Source organism: Muscardinus avellanarius (genome assembly GCF_963383645.1).
Source record: "Muscardinus avellanarius genome assembly, chromosome: 9".
Lineage (NCBI taxonomy): Eukaryota > Metazoa > Chordata > Mammalia > Rodentia > Gliridae > Muscardinus > Muscardinus avellanarius.
The window spans coordinates 26,931,227-26,952,523 of NC_137795.1; the positions used below are offsets into that span (position 1 = coordinate 26,931,227).

Sequence of the window (21,297 nt, forward strand, 5' to 3'; positions counted from 1 at the left end):
GAAAGAGGGGAAAGGGACAAGATGGGATTGAGAAGCTGAGGTTAGTGCATCCTGAGAGGTGGGTCACACAGTCCATTTCTCACAGGGAGGATCGAGGTTGTGCTTCCAGTCTGGGCATTTGGCATCAGAGGAATCAAATTATTGCTTTAACCCATGAAAGCTTATCACCTTCACCAGGGAGAGTTTATCACACCAACAGATTCAGTAGATGGTGGACCAGAGCCCAAAGTGAGGAATCGCCACACTTAGGTCTGAGTCTGGCTGAGTCAGCTTTCAATGTTGGTATCAGTGGTTGGGAATGGCGAGGTTCCTCGGGGATGAAGCTGCGGTGGCCAGTCTTCAGGCACCAATAAGTAGAGTCCTTACGTTGTTAGGTAGTAACTTTAGCTGTCAAGGCATATGCAGATTATACCTGTGCCTTGCACATAACGCCTGCGCAGTTGCTTGTTATGCTTGGGTGTGTCCCATTACACCCAGATATGATTTGGGAATTAAGTCTTTTCTTGGTGTTAGTGAAGCCATTTAAACAAATATTGTGCTTCATACATACAACTATACAAATTTTAAAACAAGCAAAACTCTTTGTGACCTTGGAGACAAGCCACAAACTGGGAAGAAATATTCAGAAATCACAGGTCTGACAAAGAATCCATATGGAACATACACGAACTCCCCAAATGAATAATATAGACCACAAACAAACAATTTAAATGGTTTTGAACAGTTACCTCATTAAAAATAATACACAGATGGAAAAGAGGCACAAAAGTAGATGCTCATCATTAGTCATTAGGAAAGTGGGTAAACAAACCACAGTGATATCCCACTAACTTCCTAAGCAGCTTTCTACAGTTTAATGGGACTGAAATCTTCTTGAATACACTATGGATTCTCCACCTGTCCACATCTGGATATTCTTACTCAGCTCCCTCACCTGCCGATTCCTAGTGACCTTGGAGTCTCAATTCAGGCACCAGGTCTACTATCTGACACCCACTTTCCCTCCCCTAACTGGGGTCTGGCTTATAGCCTTGTGCTGTGAGAGGCCAGGCTCTCCATTTTACTTACTACTGCCTCTATCAAATGTATTGGCTTCTTTATTTAATAAGAGGCTTAAATACCATCAACTCCAATCAACATGAAGTCAGAGACTCTTGTTTGTTCAAGTTTATATTAACACATTTTTAAAAATTGTTGAAGCAATGAATAAATCCACGCAAGAAAATCTTATGATAATTTCAGCCTCTGCTTGACCACTTATCAAAAACTACCTGAGGGTTTCAGAGCTACCAACAGTGCCACTGCCTCTCAGTATCCATGTGCAGGTTTATTCACCTTCAAAATTTAAAAAAAAAAAACATTCTGTTGTTACAAGAAGAACTGCTTTCTTTATGTTACTTGGTCAACTGATCAAAATTGGACACCCTGGCCTCCAGGCTATTATTCTAAGCCTCAGAGCCTAAGAGGTCCACCTGGACAAGCTTGTATGACCTGCTATAATTTGCCCTGTGGAGAAAGACAATGTCCAGCATTACATGTAGTGAGGCAGGAACTTCTGTCCTTATGGTGAAGGTCTGTCCCTGAGGATGGAGCCTTTGATCAAGTCATAGCTTTCTCAGCATTGACTTGCAAATGGAGGCTGTCTTTGCTCACCTGTGTCTTCAGGTGGCCTAGGAGAAGCAGGCATGCCATGTCCTCCCTTGGTTCTGCTGGACTCTGAGTTACAAAGGCTAGATGCAGGCTACATCAGCACCATGATAATACAGGTGTTTCTAAATAATTCTCAAAATGCCTTTTACCACCCATGGCATTATTTGAGATTAGAATTATTGGGGGCATTGAAACTGTGACTTGTTATTATCGTATTCATAATAGTGTTTTGAGTATATTGCAAGGCTTATGAAAATGACTACTAATTGAGTGGCTTTAAATTCATGCCAAGTCTTTACCTTTCTCCATCAAATATTTTTCTCTTTAAGATTAGAGTGGCTGACATCAGTTACATCTAGATCTGAGATCTTCTCACAAATGAGACCTTAAGGAAATTACAAAGCCCATGTAGACTTGTAATTTTTCTCTGTGAAATAGGATAATGATACCCAGAATACATTGGGACCATTAAGAATAAAAAGATAATTCCCATGAATCTATATACTGCCAAAGTGCCTGGCATGTAGAAAGTGCTGTTACAAGGAGTTTCTTTATCTATTCAACACCTTAAAATGTGAAACTTTGTACACTTCTACTTTAATATGTTTTATCTTCAGTAGGAAAAAAATCTCCCCAGTGAAAAATATGGCATTTATCAGGATCAGGATTGTTACACCAATAACTTTTATGAGAGATGTTGACTTGTCAAGTCATCTCCATGATAGAAAGAACAGAGAAAATAATTTATCTGAGCCAAATTGATGCTGCATCGCTGAAAATAATTCAGTGAACTTCCTGGCGCAATTAATTGAAGTAAAGAATTTTTTCTTTATTGTTGTTTGGTGATATTGTGCTAATTTGAAACTATGGATCCTGGTTTATGCAAGAAGCTTTTTCTTTCTTCCTGTCAGTTTTTTGGTTGGAAATATTACACAGTTGGTTGATGCTAGTGTTTACTGCTGCAGCCTGACCAAGTCTATTCTCAGAGGGGCTTCTTCACATGGGAGATGATGCTTAATCAAGTGTAAAATCTCCTGGAGAAATGAGTGCCTGTTATTCTGTGTGGATCCTTGCCTGAGGTTTGAAGAGTGGTCAGTTTTGAGCTCATCTGACTGGAAGACTGGACTGCTATCAAAGGGAAGTGTCTGCTGAGAAAGGGTAGAGCATCCCAAGTGGAATAAGGAAAGGGAAGGGACTTGCTCACTGCAGAAGGGGCACAGCTAGTGAGGCCGCCTTCGAGACCAAGGTTTCCACTTCTGGAAAGTTGCCCTTGTGGGACTGAAATCAGTGCCAAGAGGTGGGTCCGTGGCTGAGCAGCCAGCCCCATCATAGGGGGAACAGGAAGGAGATGTGGTGTGGAAAGGTCTGTGCTCAGGTCTTCAGTAAGGAATCTAGCTAGAGTCAGGCTGGACCCTTTGTTTATTCTAGAGGAAGTCTGGGGTTGAAGTATGGGAAAGAAGAGAACTCCTCAGGATGAGAAAAGCAGCTTAAATAGGGGGATACTGTACTGGGGAATGGGAAGAAATAAAAAGCGTGAAGAATGCAGTTAGAATCACAGACTGTGAAGCATACATGCTCCAAACCTTTGCCTCTTATGTAAACACATGCAAGCCAAATAAATACCAACCAAACGCACGCAGGTTTACCTACATGGTGTACCTGGCAACCTGCAGTGACCAGAATCTCATTTCTCTTGAGATCCCAGTTGGCTGTGCGTGGAGGGATTTAGATTTTGTTTTCTTCCAGTTCTAGTATTCCGCACTGTGTAGTTTAATATAAAACCTGTTTTGGAAGCGAGATTTGCCAACAATGCATGTTCTGGGGTAATTTTCAGCCTTTGCATTTGTAATAACAATGTTTGTTTTGTGTGCTTGCTGGGCAAATACAGGAGGGTGTCCTGAAATGTGTTTATGAATGTTCATAACTGTGCATGAGGTGGGCAAGGAACGTGTGTAAAATCGAGGCGGAGAACACCTGTCACAGGGGACTTGCTCAGGGTGTCTGTGCAGGGTGCATCCTCTCAGAACACACCGCACACACACAAAAGGGCTGATGAGCCGCGGTTGGTGTTGGATATGCCCAGTACGCTCGCTGCGTGTAGGAAGGATGGGGCTGGCGGTAACAGAATCAATATATATTTATGGCGGGGGCGGGGAGGGGTGCGCGGAGGCTGCGGGGCGGGGCAGCGCTCATGAGCACGAGCCCGGCTTGTGGTTGGTTCGGGAGTCTGGTACCCACAGAGGAGCAGGCAGGGAGGGAGCGGATGCGGGCGGGAGGATAAAGCGATGGAGTGTGCTGCGTTGCCGCGCACCAGGCGCGGATGTCTGAGCCCGGGCGCCGGGCGCCCCTGACCCACCGAGCCCCCTCCGCGCCGCGCCGCGCTCGCCCACCCGCCGCCCCCCGCCCCGCCCGGCGGTGACCCGCAGCCGCTCGCTCGCCCCGGCACCTGGCAGCCCAGCGCGGCGACAGCGGGCGGCCGCGGGGTCCCCCAGAGCCGCTCCCGGCGCCCGGCGCCTCTGCGGGGCTCCTGCGCCCCCAGCTGTAACCTGCGCCCCGACGGGAGCATGGTCTGCGCCCAGCCCGGCACTGCCCAGGTAAGCGGGCGCCCAGCGGGGACTCGCCGGCCCCTTCCCCGCCCTTCCCGGGCGGCTTCCTCGCCTCGCGAGGCCCCCACAGCGCCCTCCCTCCCCAGGGCGGGATCCACCCTCCTTCCCATCCGCTCGCTTCTCCCGCGAGGTTCAATTGTCAGCCTGGGCGCACCGCGGGCTGGGCCCGCCGGGGATCCCCGGTGGCGACCCGGTTTGGGGACACCGGGGCCCTCCTGAGGGGCACCGAGAGAAACAAAGAAGCCCCCAAGCAGGTTCGCAGCGCCTCCCCCGCCCCTCGGCGCCCTCCCAGCGGCGAGGAGGTGTCAGGGGAGGGGGCGGAGAGACCTACGTAATCCCCCTTCCCGGCCCACACCACCCCTTGTGAACCAAAGCTCTGGATTTGCGCTTTGCCTCCGGCTGGCTTTCGGACAATTGTCCCACGCAATGCCGATTCTAGGCCAGCGAGCGCCCAGCCTCCGAATGAGCTCGCCAGTCCGGGCTCAGGGGGCCCGTGTCCAGGTCCGGCCCTGGCTTTGCCGGGTGGCGGCGGGCGGGGAGGATGCTCGGGGCGGGGGCTCCTCCGGCGCCTCTGTCCCTGGCCGGCTGTGGCTCTCAGCTGGGCCTGCCACCTGAGTTTGAGCGGGCGCAGCCAGTCGGGTCGCCTACCGTATTGCAACCTGCACCCGAGTCGAGAGGGAGGCGCTGGGAAAACTGCGTCTGGTCCATTTTTTTGGCCGGAGGTGCGCTTCCTTCTACCCATACATTCCCGGGCCGGCCGTGACGATGCAGCAAAATCCGAGGGCTCAAACAAAGTGCCCCTCCATCCCGCGCTCTGATTGCTCAGCTGCTTTCAAGTCCCGGCCACTTGGCCGATTGTCGGGAGTGTAGATGCATGGTCTGTCCGTCGTGCACAGAGGCTGGACAACATAACTTCTTTCCTGCCGATTTCAGCGCGTGGGGGGAGCTGGCAGGGACGCTGGCTGCAGAGACGCCTGGCTTCCTGTGGCTCCCGCACAGCGCGCCCCAGTCTGCATCGGGTTGACATCAGAGAGCATGTGGGGATTTTCCTAGTTGCCTGAGATCTTATTTGACGTTGCTGTAGTTTTGTGCTTACTTCTCTTGGGATCTGCAGTGGCGCAATTCTCCCCTTGTTTTTCTTCTTTGAAAAGATAACAGTGCTGTGTTCAGCAGAAATGGATACAGGAAGAGCAGCATAGTACAAAGTAAGGGAGGCATCTTCTCTGTTTCCCTGGGATTTGCACGCAGTTTAGAAGGGTAGATACCCTACCTAAAAGGCCAGCCTCCAAAGCCTCCGGCAGCGTTGTGGTCCAAGGCATCTCAAAGCAGGTGTCCAGCTCTGCATGCCTCCTCCGCGGACTCCTCCCGCTGTGGCTATTACGGTAATTCATTCTAGATTGGGGATTCATTTTGAAAATGTGTGTTTTCCACTAAGAAGGGATTAGAGTCCACATGCCTACCCCAGAATGAATGTGTGTGTGTGCCTGTTTGGTAGAGAAAGGGATGGTGGCAGAATTCCTTGTTGCCTGATCCCTCTGTTTGCTCCTTCCTCTGGAATCACAGCATTCCACTGGAAAAAATGAAGCACGGTTTTAATTCGTAGACTTAGGAGCAAATTGGGCTTCAGAGTATTTTATTTAATAAGCCATGTTCTAACTAAATCTACACAAGAATCCCAGACTCATGCAGTTGGCTGCTTCGCAGGATGACGGTTCTCTTTTTGTCTGGGGTGGTTTCTCAGCTAGGCAAATTGCCCAAGTTTGTTCAGATCGTGACATTGTTGCCTTGGTAAGGAGGCCGCAACCTGAGCCGGGACAGCCCATCCTGCATCTGTCCCCAGCCACAGGCACTGCAGCTATGATGGTCTGTGGGCACAGTATCTCTGGACTTGATTCTATTTACATTTCTGGCTTTTAAAGATAGGTAAATTAAAAGGTTAAGCTTGACCGTCTGTGTATCAGATAGGACTATTAATAAAGCAAATACTAACAGATCAGTTGTGATCATGAAAAGGCAAACCACCTTCTGATTCCTTATTTCTAAAGTTGGACTGGTTGATTCCATGGTTTCTTAGCATTCTGTGATAACTGATAGAGAGGTAAGAAAAGTTACCCAGTATAAGAAAGGCAAATAATCATAGCTCAAACAATAACACCAAACCAAAGATTTACTGTAGAATTTGGTCTTCATTTTTACAACTCAGATATTTTTTAAGCCCAGCCTTCACATTTTTCCCTATAAATGAAGTTAGCCAACAACTCAAACAGGTCATTTATTTTATTTATTTGTTTGTTTTTTTTGGTCTACTATTGACATAGACTTGGTAGGGGGCTGGGGAGCAAAGACTGAATTAATTGGGTAGAAGGTTTTCTCATTTGTGGATTTAGTTATTTATCCCAATCTTGACTTGGATAATTGAGAATTAGCTTATTTTCAATGATTGATTTTTGTGTCTGTTTCTAATGAAAGACCCTAGATGGTTGTTTCATCCTATGCAGTAATTAGCAACAGCATCAGATTTACTTTCCCTGATGTAATTTAGTATTGCTCATAGAACTGGCTGGCAGTTTTCTGTCATAAAAATGAGTGAGGCAATGACTATTCCACACAGGCAAACAAAGCGTTTTCATGTGCTCACAGTGATCATTACAATTTGGGCATGACTGAGGTGGTTGGTCACTGCTTTGTGCTTAGCCACACCATTTTCCACAGTTGTGCACTAGCTTTTTAAAAAGTTACAATCAAAATAACATCCTGGAATAACAGTCCCCGCCAGGCACAATTAACCCCTTTCATTTCAGTTTTTCCCATAGCCTTTTCATTCGTGCGGCTAAGGTAGCTCTGTTCCCACTGCAGTTGCTGGAGTTGAAAATATGCCCCAGCCTTCTGGCTTAAACATGGCCTGAGCCTCTGCAGGATGAGGATGCTGTTAGAGTCATCTCTCCTCTCCAGCCCCTAGCACTTGTATATTCTCAGGAATGTTTATTGCTTGGATTTCGGGTCATAAAAGTGCCCTCTGGTTGTCTAGGCAGTAGGTAGGTGGGAATCCTTTGCTTCGTGAGTCAGCTGGGGGAACCAGAGAGGTTATGTAAGATACCTAAGGGAAAGAGTGAGGCAGGACTCAGTTTCAATTCTCCCACCAGGCTCTATGAGAGGCTCCACCTCCACCCCTCAGTGATGAAAATAAAGCCATGTAGAGTATAAGTTCAAGTGCTGTAGGTTTGGGTTATTTAGTTTTATGGGACTGATTTAGACTGTCCATTTTGGCAAGATTTATCTCATCACTGCTTTATTGTATCTTGCATTTAAAGAAAACTCATTTGGACTAAGCACTTTCTCCTCAAACCTGCACTGAAACAAAAGTGTTGAGCACCTCTGTGCCCAGTGCTCCCTCAGACTTCAGTCTACCACCCAGAGCTGGCTAAGATGATGGACATGTCTACGGAATGCCACTGGGGGGCCCATATGTATTCAAATCACATTTAACCACCATGCATTGTGCTTCTAAAATGACCCAGCAGTTACCAGAGACGACCATCATGCCTGGGCCTGCCAGGCTAGCTGAGTCAGCCAGCCTTGCCTGAGTCTCCAGAGAGTCAGATTCTTAGGCTAACAGGTGTGACTTACAGACACTAAGACCTCTGCTTCTCTCTCATTCATCTGCTTTCTTCTCACTGTTAAAAACAGGACAGAGCCAAGCATCCTGGCTCATGCCTGTATGCCCAGTACTTAAGAGGCTGACAGGAGGATCACAGGTTCACAGCCAGCCTTAGCAATTTTGTGAGGCCCCCCTGCAATTTAGGGAGACCCTCTTTCAAAAAGAAATAAATAAAACAGGGCTGAGGGTAGAGCTCAGAGGTAGAATACTCCTGGGTTCAATCCCCAGTACCACAAAAACAAAAACAAAATAGGACAGATTACCTGGAAGTTCAGTGCCCACCTATTTCTGTAATGTAGCCCAGGACATATTTGATATTTGTGGACTTTCAGAAAAAGCAGTGTGAACTGTTCTATGTGATTTTTTTTCAAGTCATTTCCCCCCTCTGAGGTTTAGTTTCTTCTTGAAAAGTAGGAAGTTGAACCAGACCATCACAAAGGTCACTTCTAACACCATGATTAGGTAATTGTTTTTATTCATTCCATTAAGCCAATTGGAGGATGAAAAATATTAGTGATAACTTAGCTTTGCAATATATGTATTATGTAATATTTAAAGATAAATACCTAAAGTCACGTATGTCCATCTGTGGGCTATCTAATAACCACTTTGGGCTGTCTATTAACACTGTGTTCTATAGATATCTATAGTAAATGTTTCTTATTTGTAAAATTGAATTTACTTATTAAAGAAAAGAGTTGACACTCCTTGTCACCAGTGAAATGGATAGTGGTGAAAAGTGTAGTTCCAAAAACACACAAAATATTTAGAATTTCTGGGTTGGTGATCAGATTTCAAAGGCCTGTAGTAAACCACTTTATGCATTTATGTATGTATTTATTTATTTATTTATTTATTTATTTATTTATTTTGGTGGTACTAATGTTGAACCCATGGGACTCTATCACTGAGCTACACCCCCATACCCACATATATTTTGGAAACAGAGTCTCACTAAGTTGCTGATGCCGGCCTTGAACGTGTGATCTTCTTGTTTTAGCCTCCTAAGTACTGAGATAACAGGCATGGGACACCATGCTTGGTACTAAACCATTTCTATTCTCACCATGGAATATGTTTCCCAGCTAAATTCTCTTTCAGTCAAAAGTGTTTCGTAGGATTCATTCAGTAATTTCCCTTTTCAGTCTCTCTTGGTTTTCTCGCCCCTCACTTCTTTAGCTCTGCCCAGCCTCCTGCTACATCTCCCACATCCACCCCACATACCCCATGTTTCTACTGCACCCACCCACCCTGCCCGCACCAGGCAGGAGTCAGAGCCTCACAGACCTCCTAGTTGTCCCAACCATTTCTACTTTCTGATTCATTGGCATTGCTTTTCCAAATTAAGATAGTTTAAGATAGATAGATTGAGACTTTTGATGACTTTGTAGTATATTTGTATTTCTTATGGACTTTCTGACCATCATTTGGAACCAAAATGCCATGCATTTGTGTTTTAAAGCCTCTTTAAGTACTTTAGGGAACAAAATAGCTTGTTGGTAAATTTATATATTCCTTGTCATCGTGTGTAACTGTGGATGGAGGCATTGGGCAGTGGCTGTTATGTTTTGTGACATGAGCACAGTAGGAAAAATGATAAGCAGTTGGTGTGGGTTGACAATAATGCTACTACTTATTGGCCAGATATCACAAAGGCCACTGGGCTTCCAGATCGTCTGGATTTCCAGCACCATATGTGATGTGCACGATTTACATCATTTGTACCATACTTTTTCTGATTTATTGGCCTGGAGCTTGAGGTACATGGAGGACTGAAAAAACAAGGATGAGTGCAGACAGTCTTCTGGTGTGATCAGGCATCTATTGCATGTGATATTTTGGGGAGAATTCAGTGGATGAAACTTAAGCTGTTACTGGGGGGCGGGGGAGCTGGAGAAGGACGCCATCTGTGCCCATGATGACGAATGCTATCATGGATGCTTCATTCGGAGTCCCTTTTATATATTTAGTGGAGCAGATTTTTTCACTTCACACTTTCTAGATATATTTGTATTGCACAGATGTCAGGGAAATATCATGTGTGTAAAAAAAAAAAAAAAAGACCAAATTCCACATCCATGGCCAGGGATTGTAATTCAATCACTTTGTCCTTAAATTGACACCTATTTGACTTGCAAGAAATGTTCCCTGCTTCCTCTTTAGGGGTTTAAGTCAGAACAGTTTGAGAAACAGAAATATCATTCTTACATATTATTATGAGTCAAAGATTCATGTTAAGGGAGAGAAAAAAAAGATGGAGAAGCTAGAATAAAACACAGAAGACCTTGCTTTGCTGCTGTTGGTGGTGAACTGGTAGAACTCCTCAGCAACTCGTCTTCCTTCCCGTAACACACAGACCAACTGGAAAGGCTACAGGACTACAGGGTGCAATCACCAGATTGTTTTTTTCATCCTTAAAAGAACTTCCTTTTATATTTACCATTATTTATATCCCGCTTTTCCATTTAAACTACTTAGTTAAATTTATTTTATTTCTTTTGATCGCAAGTTGTTCATGTAGGAATGAGCTTTTTGAAATTGTGAAGAAAGGTTATAAGTGTTTCACCTGCAGCATTTCCCCCTCCCCCGCACTGTCTGTAGTGTCCTCTCTGTGCCTGTCAGTGAGGCACGGGGCCTGCATGTAAAAGGAATGATGGAAAGGGAGTCATTGGCATGGGGCCAGGAAGAGCACAGCGGATGTGTTTATGGGAACTCCCTCCCCTGCCTCCACATCCCCCCACAATCAATTTTTGTTCCTTTTTCTAGAATATACCTCAACAGAGTTGACTCACTATTGTTCTTTGCTCTCACCATCTCAGCCTCTAAAGGCATGTGCATGCGTGTGTGTGTGTGTGTGTGTGTGTGTGTGTGTTTGTGTGTGTGTGTTTATATTACTAGGGATTGAACCCACAGACATTCTACCTCTGAGCTACATCCACAATCCTTTTTTTTTTTTTTTTAAACAGGGTCCACTAAGTTGGAAAGGGTCTCACTAAGTTGCTGAGGCTGGCCTTAAACCTGAAATCCTTCTGTCTCAGCCTACCAAGTACTAGGATTACACGTCTACACCACCATGCCCAGCTAAAGACACCTTTTATTATATAATGTTTGGTTTATACAAACCTTGCATTTAACATATATGTAAAACATAAAGTGAAATAAAAACAAATACCTACCCTATAGCCTGAAGCCAGAACATCACCAGTTCATTGAAAGCTACCTTCCCATTCCTGCGTCTCTGCTCCTTCTGCCTTTGTTGAGAGCACCAGATCAGGCACTCATCCCCATCACCGCTCCCCCCCCCACCTCATTGTGGTCACCAGGATGTCTACCTGTGGCCTACAAAGGCCAATCCTCTATCTCTCCTTTGCTGATGTCAGCAGCATTTCACTCCAGGCACATCCTCCCCCACCCCCTTCCCTCTTGCCCCTTGCTTCTTCTGGGACATAGATTCTTCTGGTTTTCCTTCCATCTCCGTCTCCTCTTTCTCAGGCTCTTTGGTTAGCACCTCAATTTCCACCCCCACTTACCTCTCCAAATGTCTGCCTCTAACTAGTGGGATCCTTCAGGGGCTGCCTCTCAGATTTTTTTCTGCTCTTCCTTGTATTCCCTCCCTTGGTCTCAACGTGGCATTCATACCGATGATCCGAGTTTTCTTCCTCAGCCCTGACTCATTCCCAGAGCTCTAAACTTTCATGGGCAACCACCAAGCATCTCCCCTTGAATACCACCTAATCTTAAAATTAACAGGTGCAAAATATAACCCCCAAGTTTTACACCTGTTAATGTTCTGACCACACATTTTTAGAGGGTTGTCATCTATCTACCTTCTTTCTTCTCCTTCACACCACTTTGCACCACATGGTTTAGTGTGTTTTTTTTTCTTATGTGCTTATTGCCTGCCTCTCTTTCTAACCTATAAAATCAATTAGAGGAGGAACCTCTTGATTTACTCCATGCCAGGAACATGGCAGGTGTCTCACTAGCTAGTCTCTTACTGATTTATGCAATAGTGTTCTCTTTGTCCAAAATTCAACCCCCCAATTTTTCCCATGTCCACTTTATACTGAATAAAATACTAGTAAAGCCAGGCATAGTAGAGCACATTTACAATCCCAGTATTTAGGAGGCTGAAACAGGAGGATTACAGGTTCTCGACAGCCTCAGCTACTTAACAAGACCCTCAGCAACTTAGTGAGATCTGTTTCAAAGTAAAAGGGACTAGAGCACCCTGGGTTCCATCTCCAATACCCCTGCCCTTCCAAAAACAGAGAGGGGGGCTGGCTTCAGCTTGCTTTGCCTCCTTTTCAGCACCCAGAAAGTAGTAGTCACTCAAGTATTGAATTGAATCACTTACTGTTATCTTATTGCTAGGACCTGATAAAAACCGCTCCTTGCCCTCCAGTTTCTATCTCTTCTGGACCACCATGAGTTTTTCATCTTGTCACACTGGAGGCTGCCTGTCTGCACAATAAGAACCAAGTCCCCGGCCTGACCCGTAGGCCTGCAGGGCGTGGCCAGTCCATGCCCTGCTCACCCTTTTCATTCCCTGCTGCAGCCATGTGCATTCCCCCCATTTCTCTGAACACACTCTGTGCATTTTTTATAATTATATATGCTTCCCGTATGCTATTTCCTACTCTTAGACGCCCCATCCTTTTGTAAATTTAACCATGTTTTAAAAATGTCTTGAATCTCATCACCTAGCAGAAACCATCACTCAGATTTGCTATCAAACATGATCTCTTTCCCCTGCCCTGAGTTTCCCAGTGGCAGGTATCATTATATGCTCTCTATTCACTCCCCTGTCTTGCAGTCTCCCCACTGAATGCTAAGCACCTCAAGGTTAAAGACTGCGTTGTTCGTATCTTAGTATTTCTGATACTTGCCCCAGCATCTGCCACAGCAGGTCCTTCTCTGAGTATTAAACTAATAAGTAACCCAGGGAAATACCCGAGAATTGAGAAGGTTTGTATTTTGTTATTTCTAGAGCAGCATCTATAGTATAGGCGTCTACAAAATGCATACCATCATGTTAAGTAGAAAGTCAGAAGAGGTGGGATCCACAAGTACAGAATCTGGGGCCATACAGGCTTGAGCATGCCTGTAACCCTGGTACTCGAGAGGCTGAGACAGGAGAATTGCGGGTTCAAGGCCAGCTTCCACAATTTAGTGAGAACCTCAACAACTTCGCGAGAGATCCTGTTTTTAAATAAAAATTAAAAGGGCTGAGGGTGTAACTCAGAGGTAAATTCCCCTGGATTCAATTCCCACGAGAGAGAGAGAGAGAGAGAGAGAGAGAGAGAGAGAGAGAGAGAGAGAGAGAGAGATACATGCATATATATTTAATTATGGTTAATTATTTTGAAGAAATTTCATATTACTTAGTCACTGAAACCATTCCTTGAGCATCTATTATGTTATAAGCATTTGTGTTTTATGGGGGGGATTTCTTCTACCTAGACAAAAACCTACTTATAGTTTAAGGCAAAAATGTCCAAAGACAAAGCAGAATTAAATCTCAGAAATAGAGAAACTCCTCATTTGAGAAAGCAAATAAAAAAGGGTGATCATCTTATTTTCCACACTAGTTATGGAACACCTATTACGGACTGGGAACTGTTATTATGAGGCATATCCTCAGATTTACAATATTGCTTCACAAGGAGCTATTCACATCATGGTCTTTAAACAGAATGTTGTCCTTGTCGGGGGCTTAGAAATCATTGTGATATTCTCTGACAAAACTTAATTCTACCAAGACGGAGTGTTCCTGGTACTGACCGTGGGCACTTTGAGCCAAGGCAATGGGTCCGTCCCCTAAGAGCCACCTGAGGTAGGAGCATACTCTTTTATGACTGGCAACTCTACCACAAATTTCCTTTTTTCCCAGTGATCCAGATATTCTTCTGGAGCAGAAAGCACTTTTTTGAGTACTGGGGATTGAACCCAGAGCCATTCTACCTCCGAGCCATCCCCTCGGCCCTATTTTATTTTGTAGTTTAAAACAGGATCTACGCTGCTGAGTGTCTAAGTTGCTGAGTCTGACTTCAAACCTTCGATCCTCCTGTCTCGGCCTCCCAAGTACTGGGATTACACAGGAAGCACTTTTAAATCTCCATGTTCCCTAGGGACTTAAAACAGCGGTGGCCAAGGACATTCTGCAGTTCACACTGCCTGAAATGCACATGTCTGTGGCTTCCGCCTGCTCAGGACTGAGAGGCAAAGTGAAGGAACTGAGTGGGTCCATGAGTGGGTGAGGTCAGGGCTGGCGGAAGCTTCTGGACATTTCAGAAGCCAAGAACATTAAGCCCAGCCTGCTTGCTTGCCTGATGTTGCGGCCCAGAGGTATGGCTGCCCTTCAAATGAGGCCAGCTTTAAGTGAGAGAGAAAGAAGAAGGCCAGGACCTCCTCTTTGGAGCTCTGTGTCCCGCTCGGGTAAAGTATCACGCACCTCCCTAACCTAGGATATTTGCAGTTCATTGGAGAAAACATTGAGTGAACCATTCCTGCTTTATAGAAAATGCAAGGGATTCTGGCAAGAGAAACAAAATAAATTAAATCCCAATTTGTATCTGCAGGTGTGGGAGGGATGTTGGTGGGGAGGAAGGGGGAGAGGAGACGGGGCTTTAAGGCAAGCGGTGCTACTCTGTGGTCCTGGCCCCTCTCTTTCTCAAGTGTTCATTTGTTTCTACTAAACCTCATAATTGCTGCACTGTTTTCATAGGAACATTAAACTCTGTGGTGGGAATTTTCTCCTAATTATTAAAACTCTTGGCTTGAAATCTCATTTTAGAGGCAAAAGAGTGAATGGCTTTGTTTTTTCATTTAGCACATCCCGATATGAATTTGCAAATGGCTTTTGAGGGATCCTGATATTTTATTTTCAAATCTATTTTTTTTTCAAAGTGCTATTAGTGCGTGGAACTCATGACTCTGGGCATTTTTCAGGCAATGAGCTCAGTGAGATTTGAATATTAGCTAGGCCATTTATAGATTCGTAGACTGCTGGCTAGATAAGAAACCTAAGCCAGGTTCCATTTAGGCCCCTCATTTTCCAAATGATGAAGCGTGTGTCTTCTGGGTCACAGAACTTGCATTTGTTAAACCTGGTACCGGAGCCTGTCTCTAGATTGTGGGGGAATGTTCTGGAGCAGCCTTTGCTGGCTCGGTTTAGGGTATGGCAGGAAACGTGGATGTCCTCAGGGTGCAGGCAGATGGGCATCTGTGAGCAAGGCGTCGGTGCTGGGTGAGGCTGGTGAGCCCGGAGCCCACGCTCTGCTGCTCAGTGTCAAGCTGATTGTTGGCACTTGGGAATGTGACTCCGTGTTGCTAGTTCTTCAGATCTTCTCCTCCTCCTCTTCCTCCTCCTCCTCCTCCTCCTCCTCCTCCTCCTCCTCCTCCTCCTCCTCCTCTTTCCTCCTCCTCCTCCTCCTCCTCCTCCTCCTTTTTCTTCTTTTAAAGAAAACCAACAGGCTGAAATTTTAAGAAAAATTTTATGATTTAAAAATTTTCTCATTCAATTAATTGATTTTACAACACTCGGTAGACCAAGTTGGGCATAACTGGAAGCCTCCAATTTGTGGCTTCTGCTCCAGAAAGCCTGTGCTTTCAGGATGGCCTAGTTAGTTCAAGGTGCTATAGTAAAGAACCGTAGACTGGGTGGCTTATATGCAACAGAAATTTGTTTCTCACACTTCTGGATGCTGAAGTCCAGGATCAGGAGGCTGGCCTGGTTAGTTTCTGCCGAGGGCCCCTCCAGCTTGCAGACTCCACAACTTTTCTTTCATTCCTCACATGGGGAGAGCTACAGAGAGCTTGCCAGGGTCTCTTTTAAGAGGGCACCACTGCCGTTCACGAGGGCTACATCCTAATGACCTAATGACCTCGCAAGACTCACCTCCCAATATCATCACACTGGGGTTGGGATTCCCACATATGGATTTGTGGAAGCACAAACATTCAGTTCAGGACAATGAGTGTCTATGGATAGAAACAAAGGACCATGATTGTGGCTTTAAATAACTAAAATCTGAAATGTAGCAGAGAAGACTCATGAATTTGTTGTGAGTCTAGACCAAAAAACAGTGCGTAGAAGGAAGATTTTTGACTCAATAATAGAAACAACTTCCTGTCACAAGGATGTATTCAAGAAGATGAGCTGACCTGCCGGTGTACCACACTGCAGAAGATGCTGGCTTTTTGTCAGGGACGTTGGGTAGGTCTCTGCTGGAGGAAGGTGTGGCACGTCGGTCCTCTCCCAGCCCGGAGAGGTGAACCTGCACCTGCTTAGTCTACACGCCAGGAGACCCTCTTTCTAACTGACTCTGCAGTCCTCTGGAGAGCCTCAAATTGTCTCAGCAGCCCACGGGAAATAGTCTAAAAGCTTTGGGGACAAAATCATATACATAAAAGGTACACTTAGGTTTTCACCCTTTTTTTGTGAATAAAACCCCACCAGGTGGCAGCTCTTTCTCACACACTGAGGTCTTGGCCCTGGTCTTCCTCAGTATTTGTTCCTTTTTCCATAAAGCTTGGCACAAGTCTTCTTCACCCTTGGTATTTCTGCCCCATCACTAGGAAAATTACTCTTCTTTATTTTTGCTATACCACTTAAAATATTTATTTATTTATTTATTTATTTATTTATTTATTTATTTATTTTTGTGGTATTGGGGATGGAACCCAGGGGCATTCTACCTCCGAGCTACATCCCCAGCCCTAGTTTTTATTATTTATTTTGAAGCAGGGTCTCACTGAATTGCAGAGGGCCTCACTAAGTAGCTGAGGCTATCCACGAATCATAATCCTCCCATCTCAGCCTCCCAAATGCTAGGATTACAAGTGTGTGCCACCATGCCCGTCTCTAAAATATTTATTAAAAAAATAACATACCTTTACCTAGGGCAAGGGTCAGCACACTATAGATTACTGGTCTTTTCTGTCAAGATTTTACTAGAACATAGTCATGCCAGTAATCTCCATAGCATCTGCCACTGCAGCTTCAAATTTCTGTGTCCGAGATGAGTGATAAAGATTGAAACTGTAGACCTGTGACACCAGGAATGTCCATCAGCTGGCCCTTTAAGAAAAAGTTGACTAATCCCTGATTTATATGAAAACAAATATATAAATGTGTAATTTAAAATTTTATGTATTTATATATTTAGTTACATAATTTTTAAATTTTGTATTTATATAAGTGAGTAAAGGATAAAAAAAAAAAAACCTTTCGTACAAAATGACCAGATGAAGATGCATATAACATTGAAATCACATAAATGCAAGTTATAGCCGGGCGTCGTGGCGCAGGTTTGTAATCCCCGCGCTTGGGAGGTTGAGACAGGAGGATCGCACAGGTTCAAAGTTGGCCTCAGCTACTTAGTGAGGCTCTCAGCAACTTGGTGAGACCCTGTTTCCAAATAAAATATAAGCTAGGTCTGGGACAGATAGAATGACAGGTAGAGTCTGGCACCCTCAGAGATGGTCAGAATTTAAGACTTGTTGCTAGAAGTTTTCTGAAAATCGACTCTTCAGGGTATTTGAGGAAACTTCTATGTACCTTTTGAGTTGTCAGTTCTACTTCTAAGAATGATTCTTCGGAAATAAGAAATGTAGTCAAGGATTTGTATACATTAGGGACATTAATTCAATATTTTCAAAATATACCATCACCTCCCCAAAAAAAGGTTAATTTAACTTTGGTTCCCACTAAGAAGCAAATGGCTGAAAATGCAGGGCTGTTTGTCAGAGTCTAGCTGTGGGATCTATTCAAGCCGCAGACACATTTCAGGCCTCAGTGTTCCCATCTGTTAAATGGAGTTGTTAATACTTCCCACATGAATTTAGAAGAATTATATTTTATATATTAAATATATAGCAAAGTGCCACAATAAATTATTGATGCATCATATATTCATACATATACATGAGGTATTATGTAAATTATTGTATATCCAGTTAAAATAATGGATATATATATACAGCATAAAAATTGTATGAGAAGAAAATGTATCTGATAAACTGCTAAATGAACATAACGTGCATTTTTTATTTTTTATTTTTTTGGTGGTACTGGGGGTAGAACCCAGAGGCTTTCTACCTCCGGGCTATACTCCCAGACCTATTATATATTTTGTTTGGAAACAGGGTCTTACCAAGTTGCTGAGAGCCTCACTAAGTAGCTGAGGCTGGCTTCAAATCTGTGCGATCCTCCTGTCTCAGCTTCCCAAGCGCGGGGATTACAAACATGCGCCACTACACCTGGCTAGTACAACTTGTTTTCACACTTAGTAATGCAAACAAATTCCTCTTCCCTAACAGCCTTTTACTTAATTGTTTTATCATACAATGGATCTTTCCTTGAATCTGTTATTACACTGGGAGTTGCCAAATGATGATTTTCCAATTATATAATTCCTTCCTTGTTTATTAGCTGTTATCCTGTGTAAAACAATTTTCCTCTATTTTCTTTGGCAAAGAAAGGAATCACTGTGCTCTTATAGATTTTTATTTACTCAGTGTGATAAATCAATTACAGTCATTACTTTTTTTTTTTCCTTTTTGGTACCAGAGGTTGAACCTAGAGGTACTTCACCTCTGAGTTACAGCCCCAGCCCTGTTTTATTTTTTTTATCTTGAAACAGTATAACTCACTAAGTTGCTGAGGCTATTCTTAAACCTGTTATCCTCTTGTTTCAGCCTTTCAAGTGCTGGGATTATAGGTCTGCATCATTGTACCTGACTTCATTACTTTTTATGATACTCAAATTAACCCAGTTTAGGCCCATAGGAGCCTTATATTTTATCCCTAACACAGGAAATTGAATGGTATAGTTCTTTTGAACTTTCTACCTTATTTCTTTCTGCTCAGCTTCCTTCTCTCCTCCGCCCCCCTCTCTCTCTCCTTTCCTTTATTTTTTATTTTTTATTTTTGGAGGGGATGGGGGAGTTTGAGGCAAGAGGTGCTTATAATATTTGCTAAAACCTGAACAACACTAAATAGGGTGAAGAGAAGTCTTCTATCTTCTTTTAACTAAACTGGATTTAGTTTTTCACTATTAAATAATATAGGCTAATGTTTATTTCAATATTTTAGATAAGGACGTATTGTTGTATTTTCTAGTTTAGTCAGTTTAAATGTGAATATTTGTAAACACTGTATCTATGAACATTGAATTTGGGGGATTTACTCAAGTTAACTAGTGTATTTTCTCCTTTCGCTTAATGAAATGATCAATTTTACTAATAGATTCGCTAGTATTAACCTATCCTGAAAGGCATCAAATGTATCCAACCTGAACATAGTTTATTTTCTGAATTCTGTTGATTCAATATTTTCAGTTTTATGTAGAATATGACTAAGTGAATTAGCCTGCATTTTCATATTACATATTTGAAATTTGTAAAATAAGCTTGGAAACTATTTTCCAATTCTCCCCAAACTGAATGTGAGGTCATGGTTATTATTCCCTTGAGCTTACAAATGCTTTCTCTATACGCTGGCCTCGTGGTGCCTTATACCTTTCTCAGGGTCCATCTGATCGTCTCATTGATATCATGGTTTTTGCTCTAGAGTTTCTACTTCTACTTGAGACAAATTACCTTTTTCTAGAAATCTATTTTTCTAAGTTCAAATATTTGGCCATTATTGTTTTGCAAATTTTGAATTTGCTCTTTTTTTTTTTTTTCTTCAGCACTGGGGATTATACCTAGGGGTGTTCTGTCTTTGAGCTACATTCTCAGCCCTTTTCAACTTTTATTCTAAAACAAGAGCTCACCACTAAGTTGCTAAGGCTGGCCTTGAACCTGCGATCCTCCAAGCCTCCCTCATACTGAGAATACAGGCATGCACTACCATGGAGTTGCCTCAATCTATAGTTTTAGTTTCCTTTAAATTTTTTTTTCTATGTTTCTCCTCTTCCCTCTTCCTTTCCTTCTCTCTCCTCCCCTTATTCTTTCTCTCTCTTTTAGAAATAATATTGTTTAGCAGGGTGTGGTGGTGCATGTCTATAATACCAGTACTTGGAAAGCTCAGATGCAAAGATCACAGGTTCATGGTAAGTCTCAGTAATCTAGTGAGGTCTTGTTTCAAAACAAAACAAAATTTAAAAAGGGGCTGGGAGCCAAGCATGGTGGTGCACACTTGTAATCCCAGTCCTTGGGAGGCCAAGATAGAAGGATTGCAGGTTTGCTGCCAACCTCAGCTACTTAGTGAGGCTCCCTGCAACTTAGTGAGACCCTGTTTCAAAAATAAAGAATAAATAATAGGGCTGGGGATGTAGCTCAGAGCTAAATTGCCCCGAGTTCAATCCAGTGCCACAAAAAAAAAAAAAAAAAAAGAAGAAGAAGAAGAAGGAAAAAGGGCTGGGGTGGTGTAGCTTGGAGGTAGAATGTCCCTGGGTATAGTAATAATTAATAATAATAATAATAATAATAATAATAATAATAATAATAATAAAAAATGCTTACAAATGTATCTGTTTTTGACCCAAGAACTAGTGTTTATATATTCATTTATTTTATTTGGCATTTCCATCTGTTTGACCTTTCAAATATATGCATAGTTTTAGTAACACATTCTTCATGAGTGTTCATGAGTATTTTTTGCCTTCTCCCTGTGGTTTTAGGGATTGATCCCAAAGGTGTTCTACCTCTGAGCTGAACCTCCAGCCCTATTTGATTTTGAAATAGAGTCTCAAGTTGCTGAGGACCTCCTAAATCGCCAAACCTGCAATCCTTCTGTCCCAAGTACTGGGATTGCAGGCATGCACCACCACACTTTGTTCTTTTACTCTTATTTTTATGCTGCCTTGGATTAAAAGTTTGTCCATTTTTTAATTTTTATTGGTGCATTGTAGTCATACATCTTAGCGAGGTACAAGATAGTGGAGACGTACATGTACACAATTAGCCCTTACCCAGTTCCTGCCCCATTCCCTCCCTCTTCCTCCTTCTCGTGTTTGGCCAATCTTGTCATGCTAATAATTTTCATTCTTGCTGGTACTATATCGGCCCTAAGAATTCACCTTAGGACAAAGCTTTTAAAATGTTAAATGTAGGATTGAAGATATTTTTGTGCCCATTTTTAGAAAATGCAGTTGGTCACAAAGTCTTTCTAACTCATTCAAATTTACCTTATTTATAATTTTTAGAGCTTAATTTTCCCATTCTTAAATTTTAAGAATAAACTTATTCTTAAATTTGAATGGAATGAGCTTCTCTTGAAACATCTGCAGTCTTTGGGGAAAAGCCGTGTTGGCAATTTTTAAGTGGCGCACTTTATACATCATTCAACATATGGGGGATACTTTTCTCTTTCATAATATTTTGGTTGTGACCATCATGTTAGGGTTGTAACCTCTCCTCAGACTCTTGAGATTA

At 43.3% G+C, this 21,297-nt stretch overlaps 1 protein-coding gene across 1 annotated transcript in view; it reads left to right on the forward strand.

Annotated features, from left to right (window-relative positions):
• Nucleotides 1-5,531: 5,531 nt before the first annotated feature.
• The window catches only part of HECW1 (HECT, C2 and WW domain containing E3 ubiquitin protein ligase 1), a gene marked incomplete at its 3' end in the record, with an annotated part of 445,939 nt that continues 430,173 nt past the window's right edge, over nt 5,532-21,297 (forward strand). Inside the window, exon 1 of the mRNA XM_080701622.1 lies at nt 5,532-5,638. Coding sequence (XP_080557748.1) covers nt 5,600-5,638 — 39 coding nt within the window. The 5' untranslated portion in view covers nt 5,532-5,599. The remainder of the gene's footprint in view (nt 5,639-21,297) is intronic.